Below are 18,339 nucleotides of genomic sequence, written 5' to 3' on the forward strand. Positions count from 1 at the left end.
CCTCAATCTCCACCCCCCCCCTCAATCTCCACCCCCCCCCTCAATCCACCCCCCCCCTCAATCCACCCCCCCCTCAATCCACCCCCCCCTCAATCCACCCCCCCCTCAATCCACCCCCCCCTCAATCCACCCCCCCCTCAATCCACCCCCCCCTCAATCCACCCCCCCCTCAATCCACCCCCCCCTCAATCCACCCCCCCCCCTCAATCCACCCCCCCCCTCAATCCACCCCCCCCCTCAATCCCCTCAATCCCCCCATCAATCCCCTCAATCCCCCCATCAATCCCCTCAATCCCCCCATCAATCCCCTCAATCCCCCCATCAATCCCCTCAATCCCCCCATCAATCCCCTCAATCCCCCCATCAATCCCCTCAATCCCCCCATCAATCCCCTCAATCCCCCCACCTCCCATCAATCCCCCCACCTCCCATCCATCTCCCTCCCCTCCCCTCCATCCCCCTTCCTCCCCTCCCCTCCATCCCCCCACCTCCATCCACCTTCCTCCCCTCAATCCCCCCACCTCAATCCACCTTCCTCCCCTCAATCCACCCCACCTCCTTCCATCAATCCACCCCACCTCCTTCCATCAATCCCCCCACCTCCTTCCATCAATCCCCCCACCTCCTTCCATCAATCCCTCCACCTCCTTCCATCAATCCCCCCACCTCCTTCCATCAATCCCCCCACCTCCTTCCATCAATCCCCCCACCTCCTTCCATCAATCCACCCCACCTCCTTCCATCAATCCCCCCACCTCCTTCCATCAATCCCCCCACCTCCTTCCATCAATCCCCTCACCTCCTTCCATCAATCCCCCCACCTCCTTCCATCAATCCCCCCACCTCCTTCCATCAATCCCCCCACCTCCTTCCATCAATCCCCCCACCTCCTTCCATCAATCCCCCCACCTCCTTCCATCAATCCCCCCACCTCCTTCCATCAATCCCCCCACCTCCTTCCATCAATCCCCCCACCTCCTTCCATCAATCCCCCCACCTCCTTCCATCAATCCCCCCACCTCCTTCCATCAATCCCCCCACCTCCTTCCATCAATCCCCCCACCTCCTTCCATCAATCCCCCCACCTCCTTCCATCAATCCCCCCACCTCCTTCCATCAATCCCCCCACCTCCTTCCATCAATCCCCCCACCTCCTTCCATCAATCCCCCCACCTCCTTCCATCAATCCCCCCACCTCCTTCCATCAATCCCCCCACCTCCTTCCATCAATCCCCCCACCTCCTTCCATCAATCCCCCCACCTCCTTCCATCAATCCCCCCACCTCCTTCCATCAATCCCCCCACCTCCTTCCATCAATCCCCCCACCTCCTTCCATCAATCCCCCCACCTCCTTCCATCAATCCCCCCACCTCCATCCATCTTCCCCCACTCAACCCCCCCCCCCACTCAACCCCCCCCCCCCCACTCAACCCCCCCCCCCCACTCAACCCCCCCCCACTCAACCCCCCCCCCACTCAGCCCCCCCCCCCACTCAGCCCCCCCCCCACTCAGCCCCCCCCCCACTCAGCCCCCCCCCCCCACTCAGCCCCCCCCCCCCCCACTCAGCCCCCCCCCCACTCAGCCCCCCCCCCACTCAGCCCCCCCCCCACTCAGCCCCCCCCCCCACTCAGCCCCCCCCCCCCACTCAGCCCCCCCCCACTCAGCCCCCCCCCCACTCAGCCCCCCCCCCCACTCAGCCCCCCCCCCCAATCAACCCCCCCCCCCAATCAACCCCCCCCCCCAATCAACCCCCCCTCCCCCCAATCAACCCCCCCTCCATCCACCTTCCTCCCATCAATCCCCCCCCTCAATCCACCTTTCTCCCATCAACCCCCCCCCCCACCTCAGTCCACCTTCCTCCCATCAATTTCTCCCCATCCACCTTCCTCCCATCAATCCCCCCCCTCCATCCACCTTCCTCCCATCAATCCCCCCCTCAATCCACCTTCCTCCCATCAATCCCCCTCCATCCACCTTCCTCCCATCAATCCCCCCTCCATCCACCTTCCTCCCATCAATCCCCCCTCCATCCACCTTCCTCCCATCAATCCCCCCCTCCATCCACCTTCCTCCCATCAATCCCCCCCTCAATCCACCTTCCTCCCATCAATCCCCCCCTCCATCCACCTTCCTCCCATCAATCCCCCCCTCCATCCACCTTCCTCCCATCAATCCCCCCCTCAATCCACCTTCCTCCCATCAATCCCCCCCTCAATCCACCTTCCTCCCATCAATCCCCCCCATCAATCCACCTTCCTCCCATCAATCCACCTTCCTCCCATCAATCCACCTTCCTCCCATCAATCCACCTTCCTCCCATCAATCCACCTTCCTCCCATCAGTCCCCCCCCCCATCAATCCACCTTCCTCCCATCAATCCCCCCCTCAATCCACCTTCCTCCCATCAATCCTCCCCTCAATCCACCTTCCTCCCATCAATCCCCCCCTCAATCCACCTTCCTCCCATCAATTCCCTCTCCCTCAATCCACCTTCCTCCCCTCAATCCACCTTCCTCCCCTCAATCCACCTTCCTCCCCTCAATCCACCTTCCTCCCCTCAATCCACCTTCCTCCCCTCAATCCACCTTCCTCCCCTCAATCCACCTTCCTCCCCTCAATCCACCTTCCTCCCCTCAATCCACCTTCCTCCCCTCAATCCACCTTCCTCCCCTCAATCCCCCCTCAATCCCCCCTCAATCCCCCCTCAATCCCATCAATCCTCCCCTCAATCCACCTCCCTCCCATCAATCCCCCCCTCAATCCACCTCCCTCCCATCAATCCCCCCCCCCTCAATCCACCTTCCTCCCCTCAATCCACCTTCCTCCCCTCAATCCACCTTCCTCCCCTCAATCCACCTTCCTCCCCTCAATCCACCTTCCTCCCCTCAATCCACCTTCCTCCCCTCAATCCACCTTCCTCCCCTCAATCCACCTCCCTCCCATCAATCCCCCCCCTCAATCCACCTCCCTCCCATCAATCCCCCCCTCAATCCACCTTCCTCCCATCAATCCCCCCCCCTCAATCCACCTTCCTCCCATCAATCCCCCCCCCCCCCTCAATCCACCTTCCTCCCATCCATCTTCCTCCCCTCAATCCCCCCCCCCCCAATCCACCTTCCTCCCCTCAATCCCACCTCCCCCCAATCCACCTTCCTCCCCTCAATCCCACCCCCCCCCCCCCAAATCCTTGCTGAGATCGACTAACTTTGCATAGATTGGCAATCAAACTTGGGATTTGCCTGATCTGTATGGTTCAGAATGGAGAATGTATTTGAGCTATAGGGGCAGCTGTTTCCCTGAGCTCAGTCACTGTAGGGGAGCAAGGACTGTTCTCTTGTTGAGCAGCCAATTTTGCACACCTTTCTGTGGAAAGATGAGTGGGGCTGGATTTTCTACAGTTTGTACATGGCCAGGGCAACTGGCATATAATAGAGAATGTCATGTGCTTTCAGAGAAACAATCACTAGGTAGCCTACTATTTGGAGGCATTGTGGAAGGATGCTGATTTGATGATCTGGGTTTTCTGGACTAGTTATTTCCTCCTGTCCTGGCTGCCTTTTTGAAATTTGTGCTGGGAGCATTCTGCACTTGTAAGATTTGGGAAACACTTTTTAACAAAAAAAAGTGTTATGAATAAATCGTGAAGGTTTTGATGCACAGTATTGCCAGAGGCAGACTTTTAAAAAAAAAATCTTTTCGGAGTGAAAAAATGGGCTACTGTGCAAATACTTTGAAATTAATACTGGTGTCCTTCCTCTCACCCCCATTATGAGACACACTGAAAGGTAATGTGTTTTTAATCTCAAAATCTACAATCTACTGACTGCCTTTGGAAATAAATGAGACTTGGCAGGTCTGAATAAATCAACAGATACTTTATCACTTTTGTAGTTTTTATCAAAGTAGTCTTGTAGCTGTTTCATTACAAATAAAAGATAATACTTTCTCCATATAGTTTTCCATTTAAAGAATAGTTACAAAAATATCCTTGATATTCAAAGGTATAAACATCTATATGACAAAAATAATACAGTGAACTTTGCAGGGTGAATTTTGTTGTTACCTTTGCTCAGTATCTTTAAGATATAATACAGCAACAAAAAAACGCCAGAACATCAGGGGAGGCTCCTCTTAATTTTGTCCCCTCCCTATGTGACCCCCAATATGAGGGAGCGAAAAGTGAGAGGGGAATGCTTGTACCCCTGAATGTCACCTGAATGACCTTGGAGAGATAAAAAGAAACAAAACTGCAAATGGTGACCATCTAAAGTCAAAAAAACCTGAGAATTTCAGGAATACATAGTAGGTCTGGAAAGAGGGGAAAAAAATCTCGGGTATAACCCAAAATGCTATCCTGCCTTTTCTCTTTACAGACCTGTTGTGTATTTCTAGCATTTCCTATTTTTATTTCAGCTGAATGATCTCTCATGGGGTGTGAAAGAAAAAACTTGCATTTATATAGGGCCTTTCATGACCTTAGGACATCTCAAAGTGCTTCACAGCCACTGAAGTACTTTTGAATTGTAGGAAACTTGGCACCCAATTTGCACGCAGGAAGCATTAAGATAAGGACACTAGGAGAAGTCACCTGTTCTTCTTTGAATAGTGCCTCGGGATCTCTTATGTCCACCTGAGAGGGCCTTGGTTTAACGTCTCATCTGAAATTCAGCACTTCCGACAGGGCAGCACTGCCTCCGTACTGCACTCAAGTGTCAGCTTAGATTAAGTGTTCAAGTCTCTGGGGCTTGAACCCACGACCTTGTGATTCAAGCGAGTGCTTCACATTCCACTAACTTATTCCCCCTTTAGCTCTTCTCGTTCTCTGTGTCTCCTATGTCTTTTATTTCTCTGTATGCCGCACCTTGTCTCCTGTGCATATCGCTTCTGCCTTTTAATCATTTCCTGACTCATGTTTTCTTGAAGGATGCTGTTTGATCTGCTGAGTGTCTTCAAGGTTTTCTGTTTTTGTTTCAGATTTCCAGCATTTGCAGTATTTTTGCTTTTTGTTCTGAATATATTGACTTCCCTCTTTATCCCCCTTTGCGGGGAAGTGACTCCCACTGATTTGCACTGCTTTTGTCTACACGATTAATTGTCAATCCCAACAATTGAATAATTTCTTTCATACTATATTGGTTACTTGTATCAGTCCACTTGAACCTGTTGGGGGATGATGTCAAATTTGACAAATCTCTGAATGTTTCACCATTGCCTATTGAATCCTTAGCTTGATTAAACGGAATAATTTTATTTTCTATTCATTCCAGCTGTAAAGAGAAGACACAATGTCACTCTACGATGACTTAGGTGTGGAGACCAGTGACTCAAAGACAGAGGGTTGGTCAAAAAACTTCAAACTTCTTCAGTCTCAGCTACAAGTGAAGAAAGCGACACTTACGCAAGCAAAGGTAATACTTTTATTTTTAGCCCATTGTTTGCTTTCAAGTCAGTCTGGAATTACAGCGGTCTACTATCAAACATTTCTGAACAAAGGAGACTTTTAAGTCAGCTATTCACATATTTGTACTGAATGGCTAGCTGTTGAGCAACATCCCCTGAAAGGTATTTTCTTCAATCTTTCTGTGTTGTGCATCTTCCCTGTATGAGAAGAGAACTGCTTCTGTACTCAGCTTTGATGTCACCCACTAAGATGTGTTGAATCTTGTTCTGGAATTTTTCCCCCTCTCTCATCTTGTGGGGAGGTGTCTAATATCCACTCAACATTTCTTACGATTTCGTGTGTGAGATCACAATAAACCGGTATAAACTGAATCCTGGGCTTTTGTGGCTCATGATGCTTCCAGTTTCTGCTGGAGTGTCAGGTCTTCATCCAGCACTTTGCTACAGAGCTCAAGGGAAAATTGATGGGTGACTCAGGAGGAGTGGCTCGAGGCCAGTTACTCAATGGGAGCAGGTTGCTGACTCATCTTTATGGCAGAAGAAATGTGCACAACATGGTGGGTGTGTAAAGAGGATAGATGATTATTTTAAAAAGCAAAATGACATGCTGTTTTTGTTAAACAAGTTTATATGACTTTTGTCACTTGTTGGTTATTCACACACGCACAGTGAAAGCCCACATCTTAAATGTTATATGAGATGTCCTGTTTGTGATAGTGTATATCAGCAAGAGATAGGAAATATGTTACTGTCAGAGAGTATTGTGAAGGGACGGTTTATTCAAGTCCCACGCATTTTATATCTGTATTTGCCATCTTTTTGGTGGGAAGACTTTGTTTTGATAGAAAGTGTCACCGGTTCTAAATCATGTCTACATTTGTTTTTAGACCCAACGTTCAAAGCAGAGCACAGTTTTAGCTCCAGTGATAGACCTAAAGAGAGGCAGCTCTGGAGAAGACAGGCAGATTGTTGACACACCACCTCATATAGCATCTGGTTTAAAGGTAAGAATCACTGTGAATTCTAATGAATGATACCTTTTATTGTTTTAAAATATTTTTCTTGCTCTTTCCTGTGGCTGTTGACTCCTTGCTGGAGGAGGTATCTTATCACAGGTCCAGGCATCCTTGGTACCTTGCCCAAGTGGCCACAGGGAATATCATGGGCAAAACTGATTAAGCAGGGATGGCTGAATAGCAATCAGGAATGGGAAACCTGGCTGATTGTTGGCTCCTTAACCTAGGGACCAACACCAGCATCCTGGTTCAGATCAACTAACTTAGAGAGGGGTTTGAATTAAATTTGATTTTGAACAAAAGCAAAGAACATTGAAGCAACAGCACAGAAACAGGCCATTCAGCCCAACTGGTCTATGCCAGCGTTTATGCTCCACACGAGCCTCCTCCCTCCCGACTTCATCTAACCCTATCAGGATACCCTTCTATTCCTTTCTCCCTCATGTGCTTATCTAGCTTCCTCTTAACTGCATCTATGCTAATTGTCTCAACCACTCCTTGTGGTAGCGTGTTCCACATTCTTACCACTCTTTGGGTAAAGAAGTTTCTTTTGAATTCCCTATTGGATTTATTAGCAACTATTTTATATTTATGATCACTAGTTTTGGACTCCCCCACAAGTGGAAACTTTTTCTCTACGTATACCCTATCAAATCCCATCATTATCTTAAAGACCTCTATCAGGTCACCCCTCAGCCTTCTCTTTTCTAGAGAAAAGAGCCCCGGCCTGTTAGCCTTCCCTGATAAGGATATCCTGGTATCGTCCTTGTGAATCTTTTTTGCCTTTTCAATGCCTCTTTATCCTTTCAATAATATGGAGACCAGAACTGTGCACAATACTCCAAGTGTGGTTTAACCAAGGTTCTATAAAAGTTTCATATAACTTCTTTGCTTTTCAACTCTATCCCTCTAGAAATGAACCCGAGCACTTGATTTGCTTTTTTTTTAATGTCTTATTAACCTGTATCGCTACTTTTAGTGATTTGTGTAACTGTATCCCTTTGCTCCTCCATCCTGTTTGGACTCTATTATCCAAGCAGTATGTTGGCCCCCTTATTCTTCCTACAAAAATGCACCATCTCACACTTATCTATATTGAAATTCATTTGCCAATAAATGATCATTCTGCAAGTTTATTAATGTCCTCTTGCATTTTGACACATTCTTCCTTTGTATTAACTACATCCCCCCAGTTTGGTGTTATCCGCAAATTTTGAAATTGTACTTCCGACTCTTGAATCCAAATCATTAATGTAAATTGTGAACAACAGTGGTCCCAGCACCGATCCCTGTGGAATGCCACTTGCCACCGTTTGCCAGTCTGAGTAGCTACCTTTAACCCCTACTCTCTTTTCTGTTTTGTAGCCAGCTTGCTATACATTCTGCTACCTGTCCCCTGACTCCACATGCTCTGACCTTAGCCATGAGTCTTCAATGCTGTACGTTATTGAAGGCCTTTTGAAAATCCAAATATATTACAGTGGACACCAGGACGTAACATTGGAAAGGAGAAACAAGGTGCATAAAGGATTGGGAGAGACAGATAGCACTAGAGCAAGGAATAGTACAGTATTAGATGGGATCAGACTAAGAGAGAATACAAGAAGGTCTAAGATAGGTTTATAGTGCATGTGTGTAAAGGCACGAAGTGTAGTAAACAAGGTTGGTGAGCTGTAGGTGTAATTAGCCACATGGGAATATGATGTTGTGGCGATAACGGAGACCTGACTCAAAAAAGGACAGGATTGGGTACTAAATATTCCTGGATACAAGGTGTTCAGGAAAGATAGGGAAGGAAAGAAAGGAGAGGGGGTGGTAGTATTGATTAAGGAGAATTTTGCAGTGCTGGAGAGAGAGGATGTCCTGGAGGGGTCAAGGACAGAATCTATTTGGTTAGAGTTAAACAATAGAGGTGCTATTACACTACTGGGGGTATTCTATACCAACTAGTGGGAAAGATATAGAGGAGCGAATTTGCAGGGAAATTACAGAGAGGTGCAAGAACCATAGAGTAGTGATAATGGGGGACTTCAACTATCCTAATGTAGACTGGGATAGTAATAATGTAAGGGGAAAAGAGGGGGAGGAATTTTTTTAAGTGTTCAGGAGAACTTTCTTGACCGGTATGTTTCCGGCCCAATGAGGAAGGAAGCAATGTTGGATCCTTAGATATGGGGTGGTGCCAGAGGACTGGAGAATTGCAAATGTAACACCTTGTTCAAAAAAAGGTGTAAGGATAAACCCAGCAACTACAGGCCAGTCAGTTTAACCTTGGTAGTGGGAAAACATTTAGAAACAATAATCCGGGACAAAATTAACAGTCACTTGGACAAGTGTGGATTAATTAAGGAAAGCCAGCACGGATTTGTTAAAGGCAAATCGTGTTTAACCAACTTGATTGAGTTTTTTGATGAGTAACAGAGTGTCAATAAAGGCGGGTGATGCGGTGTATGTGGACTTCCAAAAGTCGTTTGATAAAGTGCCGCATAATAGGCTTGTCATCAAAGTTGAAGCCGATGGAGTAAAGGGGGCAGTGGCAGCATGGATACGAAATTGGCTAAGTAATAGGAAACAGAGAGTAGTGGTGACCGGTTGTATTTTGGACTGGAGGGAGGTATACAGTGGTGTTCCCCAGGGGTCGGTACTAGGACCATTGCTTTTTTTGATATATATTAATGACTTGGACTTGGGTGTACAGGGCACAATTTCAAAATTTGCAGATGACACAAAACTTGGAAGGGTAGTGAACAGTGAGGAGGATAGTGATAGATTTCAAGAGGACATAGACAGGCTGGTGGAATGGGCGGACACGTGGTAGATGAAATTTAACGCAGAAAAGTGTGAAATGATACATTTTGGTAGGAAGAACGAGGAGAGGCAATATAAACTAAAGGGTACAATTCTAAAAGGGGTGCAGGAACAGAGATCTGGGGGTATATGTGATTAGGATCTGGAATGCACTGCCTGAGGGGGTGGTGGAGGCAGATTCAGTCGTAGCTTTCAAAAGGGAATTGGATAAGTACTTGAAGGGAAAAAATTTGCAGGACTACGGGGATAGGGCCGGGGAGTGGGACAAGCTGGATTTCTCTTGCAGAGAACGGGCACGGACTTAATGGGCCGAATGGCCTCCTTTCATGTTGTAACTATTCTATGATTCTATCTACTGCATTACCCTTGTCTACTCTTTCTGTAACTTCTAAGAATTTAATAAGGTTGGTCAAGCATGATTTTCCCTTCTAAAATCTGTGCTGATTATTATATTTTCGTTCTCTAGATGCATCTAGAGTAAAAAATTCTATTATCTTTCCTACCACCAACGTTAAGCCATCTGGTCTATAGTTCCCTGGACTTGTTCTATCTCTCTTTTTAAATATAGGGATAACATTAACTGTCTGCCAGTCCTCTTGCACTTTTCTCTTTTCTAGTGAATTTTTATATATATATGTAATAGTGTCTCTGCTACCTCCTCCCTAACTTCTTTTAATATTCGCGGATGCAATCCATGCGGACCAGGGGTCTTATCCTCCCTAAGTTTGATTAGTTTATCAATTATCTTTCTTTTTCAACCCCTCCTTCTAATGTCCTGCCCGCCTTGTTAGTCTCCTTGGTAAATACGAAGGCTAAGTAACTATTCAATATTTCTGCCATTTTGCTGCCATTACATGTGCGTTTATCTTGTGCATCCCTTAGTGACCCTATCCGTATTCTGATTTTTCTTTTGTTATTTATGTGCCTGTAGAATACTTTACTATTTCTACTTATATTCCTTGATAATTTAATGTAGTAGTTCTTCCTTGTTTTTCTAATTGTTTTTTTGACCTATTTCCTAACTTCTTTGTATTCCCTTTTGTCATCCTCCTTTATTGTTGATGTAGCTAGAGTATGCCTTTTTCTTTAGTTTCAATTTTATCCTTATCTCTTTATTCATCCATGGTGTTTCATTATTGGCTAGTTTGCTCTTTTTAGAGGAATATATTTCTCCTCAACTCTCTTGATCACCGTTTTGAATATTATCCACTGCTGTTCTATTTCTTGGTCTGTCTTTTTTTTCCAGTTTACCTTCCCTGGATCCATTCTTATCTCCTCAAAATTAGCTTTTTTCTAATCTATTACTTTGGTCTTTGTCTTACTTATGTCTTTCTCAATCATTATTTTAAACCTTATTATGTTATGATCGCTATTGCCTAGATGTCCCCCTAGGCTTACTTCTCTTATCTGTTCTGGTTCATTTCCCATTACTAGATCCAGCAGTGATTCCTCTCTTGTTGGGCTTCTCACATATTGGGTAAGAAAGGAGTCATGTTTACAGTGTAAAAACTCCATTCCCCTTTTCTCCTTTCCCTACCTCTTCTTGCCAGTTTATTTGGGGTTAGCTGAAATCTCCCATGATTATTATTTGATGCTTTTTACTCATTTCATAGATTTGTTTATATATTTCATCCTCCACTTCCCCTCCACTATTCGGTGGTCTGTAGAATATACCTATTAACGTGAATGATCCCTTCTTTCCTTTGTCTCAATTCATTTGGATTCTGTTTCTATCTTAATGTTACTTATGTCCCTTTTTTCTATTGCCATTATGTTGTCTCTAATTAGTACAGCTGCCCCACCCCCGCTTCTTCCTTCCCTATCCTTTCTAAATATATTATATCCTGCAATATTTAACTGGCAGTCCTGTTCCTATGTAGCCATGTTTCAGTTATCCCTACCACATCTGGCTCCTCACTGAATTATCGCCTCCAGTTTCCCCCGTTTTGTTTTGGATGCTGTGCACATTGCTGTACTGGCAAATTAATTTGTTTTTAGCAATTGTTCCCCACCCTTTGTTTTTAAGTCATTTGCACTTATGTTCTGTAGCTGTATTTGTTCCCTGACCGTTTATGTTACCTTTTATTCTTTAACTTGGTCTGACCTTTACTCTCATTTCCTATTTCTTTTTTCTTCAGACTTATGTTATCTTCCCCAGATCCCTTCCCCCCCCACCGTCTTACTAGTTTAATGTCCTATTGACAGCCCTATTTATCCTTTCTGCTGGGACATTAGTCCCATTCCGGTTCAGGTGGAGCCCGTCCCAACGATACAGCTCCTTCCTGTCCCAGTACTGGTGCCATCGTTCCATGAAATGTATTGGCTTTTCAGATTTACCTATTTATGGTTTACCTGTAAGCTACAAGTGCAGATTGCATCCACAGTGGATAAGTAGAAGTTAAAAAGAAAACTGCGAGTGCTGCAAACCAGAAATAATACAGAACATTCTGGAAGTGCACAGGAGGCTAGACAGCTTGAGAAAGAGATAAGTATTAATATTGTGAGTGGGATCCCTCATTAGAACATCTGAACAATTACAAATATAAATTGTTTTGAACATTGTTTTTGTGTTTCAATTTTTAGAATTAAAACATTTTTTATATTGCAAAAATGAATTAGAATCATAGAATGATACCGCAGAGAAGGAGGCCATTCAGCCCATCGTACTTGCACCAGCTCTTTGAAAGAGCTATCCAATTAGTCCCATTTCCCTGCTCTTTCCCTGTAGCCCTGCAAATTTTCCCCCTTCAAGTATTTATCCAATTCCCTTTTGAAAGTTATTACTGAAACTGTTTCCACCACCCTTTCAGGTAGTGCATTCCAGATCATAACTTGCTGCTGTAAAAAAAAGTCTCCTCATTTCACCTCTGGTTCTTTTGCCAATTACCGTAAATCTGTGTCCTCTACTCACTGACCCTTCTGCCACTGGAAACAGTTTCTTAAAAGAAAATCAGTTGCAGTAATTAGGATGTGATAGCTTTGCTATAAAACATGAAAAATTGTTACACTGGAATGACATCCTCAGCACGGCATGATTTGATTTCGATACGAGCAGGTGAATTGAAATACTTGAATGACATTTTCTTTTTTTTATAGGAGGAGGTTTTTTTATATATTTACTTTATTATTTAGAATATCAAATGTTGTTACTCCTTCCAAGGACCCTGTACCAAGTGGATTCTCTTCTGGAGAGGTGCTGATCCCGCTGGCTGATGAGTATGACCCCATGTACCCAAATGACTATGAGAAAGTTGTAAAACGGCAGCGTGAGGACAGACAGCGACAGCGTGAGCTGGAGCGACAGAAAGAAATTGAAGAAAGAGAAAAGTAGGTATTTGGAAATCTTGAAAGAAGAATACCAAAATACTAGTTCACCAAAAATGTGTATCTGTAACCTGTTACATTAACTCTTCGAATAGTTAGGTTTAAGTTTCGGGCCTTCAACATAAGAGTTTTAAAATTTTCTTAACATCAACAAAACCATCTATTTCTACTGCTCAAAAACAATTCTGGCATGGGAAAGTTGGCCCCATAATATGGAAACAATGTCCAAGATTCTCTTAAGTGGACCTGTTTGAAGTTTCAACATTGCTTGTATGTTCTCACTTCTTTTCCTTGCAGCTTGTTTTGTGCTATCTGTGAATTCTCTATATGGCAACCTGAACAACAGTTTAGTTTCAAGTTCTTTGCACAGATGAATATATGGAAGAGTTCCCAGGAGATAGTGGAGGCAGGTCAAGAGGATTTAGGTAGATACATTGGAGAGAAATGGATTCAAGAGTATGAAAGGTAGAGTAGGTTATGGGTTTTTTTGTAAACTTTGGCACTGGCTACAAAGACTTCAGTATCAGTTTTGCTTCATAGTAGCTGTAGCTCACTTTTTTAACAAAACATTATAGTGGTACAGACAGCAGACACTCTGCAGTTTTTTTCATATTTAAAAGAGCTCGTAGTTTTGTCAGCCAATTCCAGTCGATAGAAACCACACTGGCAGCATTGGCCAGTAAATTACACTATATGTATGAGTTTAATTGTGAAAATGCAGAATTTTGCTATCTTCTCATTTATAGTGGTGCAAATGAACATGATAATGGTGCACTCCCTACTAGCAGTCCTGCACAAATGGTGTCAGTGCTCCACTGTTATGGGAAGTGTAGTGGCAGCATTTGTATTGCTCAGAAAGCCTTTCGGTGTTTTGAACAATTAGCTTACAGGTTTGGCAGTACAGGGCAACATTTTAAATGGCTGAGTTCAGCCATAAAAACAAACAATGGTGGAAACAAAGCAGGTCCATCATCATCTGAAAACTAAAAAGGCAGGATAATTGTGTAGATCCTTTGTCAGAACCAAATTCTGACAAGAGAGCTACACCTGAAACGTTAACCTGTCTTTTCACTTTTCAGATGTTGACAAGATCTGTTGTGTTTCCAGCATTCTCTGCTTTTATTTCATATTTGCAGATTTTTCTTTTTAGCTGAGTAGGGCCATTTGCTTTATATTAAATATCAATTCAAATTTTTTTTTTACATTCTAACTTGCCTTTACGGGGACTGATCAAGAAGCAATTGATTCCAGAAGTAGAAATGGTGAACTTGTAATGAAACAAAAAAAAATGTTTTACAAAGTGCTAGTTATTGAAGCACTGGAGAAAGTGCAGAAAAGATTTACAAGGATGTTACCAGAATTGAAAGGATGTAACTATCAGGAAAGATTGAGCAGACAAGGGCTCTTTTCTGTGGAAAAGAGAAGACCCAGTAGACATCTTCAAAACTTTGACTGCATTCAATAGGGTGGATGTGGAGAAATTGTTTCTACTTGTGGGTTAGTCCAGAACAAGGGGGCATAAATACAAGATAGCCACTAACAGATTGAATAAATAATTTAGGAGTAATTTCTTTACATAGAGACTAGTGTGAATGTGGAACATGCTGCCATATAGAGTGGTTGAAGCAGATACCATTGATACATTTAAGGGGAGGATTGATGCATACATGAGGGAAAAGGGAATAGTAAGATACGGGGGCAGGGTGGGAGGAGACGCGTGTGGAGTATAAACACTGGCATAGACCAGTTCAGCCGAATGGCCTATTTTTGTACTGTGGATTCTATGTATTTATGATTCACCATGAATAATGCACTATAGATCCAGCAGTATTGTATACTTGTTAAAAAAAAAAGAAAGTGTGTACTTGTCAAAGTGTACAATTTCTCCTATATTCAAATATCCAGGCGAAGGAAGGCGAGACATGAACAACCTACTGGGTTTGCGAGAAAACCAGATCTAGACTCAGATGATGATGAAGAAAGAGAAAAAGAAAGGCGGAAAAGAAGTAGGTGCATCGTGATTTTTACAACTTGGTGTTGTGACTATTAGTTTTAATTTATTTTCATTTAGAGATCACCATTTATTTTTATTTGGGCAAAAGATTTCACTGGTTGAAAGTTCTTCATTTTGTTGTATTTTAGGTATGGGAGGAGCAGCGATTGCCCCACCATCGTCACTCGTTGAAAAGGACAAAGAACGTATGTACAATGAATAACGCAGTCAACTGAATTTGTTTTATATAAAATATCTTTCTCTGACATTACTCAAACATTTAACAACAAATGCTCCTTACAACATAGATGTTGCAAATATATTAGTGACATACAACATGGCGAAGATTACTGGTAAGCTCGATTGGAAAAACTTTTAAAAAAAGCAAAGGATGACTAAAAGAATAATAGAGGGAGAAAATAAATTATGAGAATAAACTAGCAAGAAATATAAAAACTGACAGTAAAAGCTTCTACAAGTATATAAAAAGGAAGAGGGTAGCTAAAGTAAACATTGGTCCCTTAGAGGATGAGACTGGGGAAATAATAATGAAAAACAAGGAAATGGCAGAGGAATTCAACAGATATTTTGTATCTATCTTCACAGTAGAAGACACTAATAACATACCAATAATGGTAGAAAATCAAGCGGCAAAGGGGAGGGAGGAACTAAAAACAATCACTATCACTAGAAAAAAAGTACAAGGTAAAGTAATGGGTCTAAAGGCTGACAAGTCCACTGGACCTGATGGCTTGCATCCGAGGATCTTAAAGGAAGTGGCTACAGATATAGTGGATGCATTGGTTGTAATCTTCCAGAATTCACTAGATTCTGGAAAGGTCCCAGTGGATTGGAAAACCGCAAACATAACACCCCTATTCAAGAAGGGAGTGTGACAGAAAGCAGGTAACTATAGACCAGTTAGCCTAACATCTGTCATTGGGAAAATGCTAGAATCCATTATTAAGGAAGTAGTAGCAGGACATTTGGAGACTCATAATACAATCAAGGAGAGTCAACATGGTTCTATGAAGGGGAAATCATGTCTGAAAAATTTATTAGAGTTCTTTGAGGAAGTAACGGGCAGGGTGGATAAAGGGGAACCAATGGATGCAGTATATTTGGATTTCCAAAAGGCATTCGATAAGGTGCCACATAAAAAATTACTGCACAAGATAAGAGCTCATGGTGTTGGGGGTAATATACTGGCATGGATAGAGGATTGGCTAACTAACAAAACAAAGATTCGGGATAAAAGGGTCATTTTCAAAATGGCAATCTGTAACTAGTGGGGTGCCGCGGGGCTCAATGCTGGGGCCTCAACTATTTACAATATATATCAATGACTTGGATGAAGGAACAGAGTGTTTTGTGGCCAAATTTGCTGATGATACAAAGATAGGTGGAAAAGCAAGTTGCGATGAGGACACAAAGTGTCTGCAAAGGGATATTGACAGGTTAAGCGAATGTGCAAAAATTTGGCCAATGGAATATAATGTGGGAAAATGTGAAGTCATCCAATTTGGGAGGAAAAATAAAAAAGCAAAATATTATTTGAATGGAGAAATACTACAAAATGTTGTGGTACAGAGGGATCTGGATGTCCTCGTACATGAAATACAAAAAGTTAACATACAGGTGCATCAGGTAATCCGGAAGGCAAACGGAATATTGGCCTTTATTTCTAGGGGGATGGAGTATAAAAGCAGGGAAGTCATGCTACAACTGTACAGGGTGCTGGTGAGACCACACCTGGAGAACTGCGTACAATTCTGGTGCTCTTATTTAAGGAAGGACATACATTCATTGGAGGCAGTTCAGAGAAGGTTCACTAGGTTGATTCCGGGTATGGAAGGGTTGTCTTATGAGGAAAGATTGAACAGGTTGGGTCCATACTCATTGGAGTTTAGAAGAATGAGAGGAGATCTTATTGAAACATACAAGATTATGAGGGGACTCGATAGGGTAGATGCTGAGAGGATGTTACTCCTCATGGGGGAATCTAAAACTAGGGGGCATCGTCTCAGAATAAGGGATTTCCCGTTTAAAATGGAAATGAGGAGGAATTTCTTCTTGTAGAGGGTCGTGAATCTTTGGAATTCTTTATCCCAAAAAGCTGTGGAGGCTGAGTCATTGAATACATTCAAGGCTGAGTTAGACAAATTTTTGATCAGCAAGGGAGTCGAAGGATTTGGGGCAAAGGCGGGAAAGTGGAGTTGAGGTAAAAATCAGCTCAGCTATGATCTCATTGAATGGCGGAGCAGGCTCAAGGGGCCGAATGGCCTATTCCTGCTCCTATCTCTTATGTCTGAGATGATTGTTAGAACTCCATTAGGACTCTTTTGAGGGGTAAAGAACTGTCTAACTTGTACAGATTCTTCATGGATGGGCAGTTTTGTCTACCAAGCAAACTGCAGAAATAAATTACTACTGCTAGCTACAGCTGAGACTCTGGAATTCAGGTGGTCAGAAGGTGAATTTTGGCTCTGATTGATTTTTTTTTTACAAAGCTGAAGCAGTGAGGAGAGAAAAAATGTTTCAACTCTCTGAACCCAATGACTGGAACTACTAAGATAAACAACAAATGTGTCCTGGGTATTGCCTGATGTTTTATATCCACATCAAGATGCTACGTTTTTGCAAGAAACTGGTTTTAACAAAAATAACTGTGAGGGACGGGCAATTTCACGAAACTATTTTTTGCTTTTTCTTTCCTCCAAAAGGTGTGGACTCATGTTTGAGTCCAGTTTTACAGGTTCTGGCAACCCTTAGATACCTCAGTCAAGTAAACATTCTCCACGTATGATTTTTTTAAATTCGTTCACGGGATGTGGGCGTCGCTGGCGAGGCCAGCATTTATTGCCCATCCCTAATTGCCCTCGACTGAGACTGGACAGTAAGTGTCAGGAGACTATTTGACTGTGGAATGCATCACAGCTGAGCCTTAGCTTGTCCTTACCTGGCATCTACACGTGACTTTTCAATGAGTTCTCACTACATTGAAATTGGGGTGGAGGATGGGCTGATTTCACCTTCCCCCCCCCCCCCCCCCCCCCCAAACTTGTAGAATCCCTGGCTGAGATCATCGAACATAAAATGGGACTTGAAATTACTTTTAAAATGTGGAATTGAAAGTATTAGAAAACTAATAACTTGAAAATGTAGCATATAAAGTGACTTTCTTTAACGACAAAATGTCTCAAAATTGCTGTTTTTACAGTCGACAAAATGGCGGTAATAAATTCACTGACTTGTGCAAATGTGAATAGCTGGGTTACTACTCCCTCTGGGAATTGCTGGCTAAATCACTTGCACACAAATTGCTTCAGTAGAAACAGCTTTTAATTAAGCAATACTGAACACAAGGCATGGAGATTTACCATACCAGAGAGACACTCTCAAAAAATCAAAGCTAAGTACTAAAATGCACACTGTTGTACTGATACGAGATAAACTTGCACTCCTTGAGTTTACGACCGTTATACTATGAATATATATAATTTTGTTTATTACATCTTCTATTGATTTCAAAGCAGCAGATCTAGTGCAGAACAATGAAAAGGTCAGACTAAATCAAATTGAGTTTTTTTCAGGGATTTAAAAACACTCCTTAAAGCCACCCTAATGGCTTAATGGACAAATGCATCACCTGGTGCAGTACTAAGTCAAAAAGAAGTCTGGATTGTTCAGCTATTTCTGTTTGTTTTCTTGTGCCATCAATCATTCCCTAGCCAGGGGGTGAGCATGCATCAGGGCCTGAGACAATGACTTGCTGGAGTCAGCTGCTAGACATTGTG

At 43.4% G+C, this 18,339-nt stretch overlaps 1 protein-coding gene across 1 annotated transcript in view; it reads left to right on the forward strand.

Moving 5' to 3' along the window:
* Positions 1 to 18,339, forward strand: part of rbm17 (RNA binding motif protein 17) — a 39,395-nt gene that overhangs the window by 1,066 nt on the left and 19,990 nt on the right. The window contains exons 2-6 of the mRNA XM_068005093.1: positions 5,269 to 5,409; positions 6,289 to 6,405; positions 12,386 to 12,552; positions 14,455 to 14,555; positions 14,692 to 14,748. Coding sequence (XP_067861194.1) covers positions 5,287 to 5,409; positions 6,289 to 6,405; positions 12,386 to 12,552; positions 14,455 to 14,555; positions 14,692 to 14,748 — 565 coding nt within the window. The 5' untranslated portion in view covers positions 5,269 to 5,286. The remainder of the gene's footprint in view (positions 1 to 5,268; positions 5,410 to 6,288; positions 6,406 to 12,385; positions 12,553 to 14,454; positions 14,556 to 14,691; positions 14,749 to 18,339) is intronic.

This window comes from Heptranchias perlo, chromosome 24 (assembly GCF_035084215.1).
Source record: "Heptranchias perlo isolate sHepPer1 chromosome 24, sHepPer1.hap1, whole genome shotgun sequence".
In the NCBI taxonomy this organism is placed as follows: Eukaryota; Metazoa; Chordata; class Chondrichthyes; order Hexanchiformes; family Hexanchidae; genus Heptranchias; species Heptranchias perlo.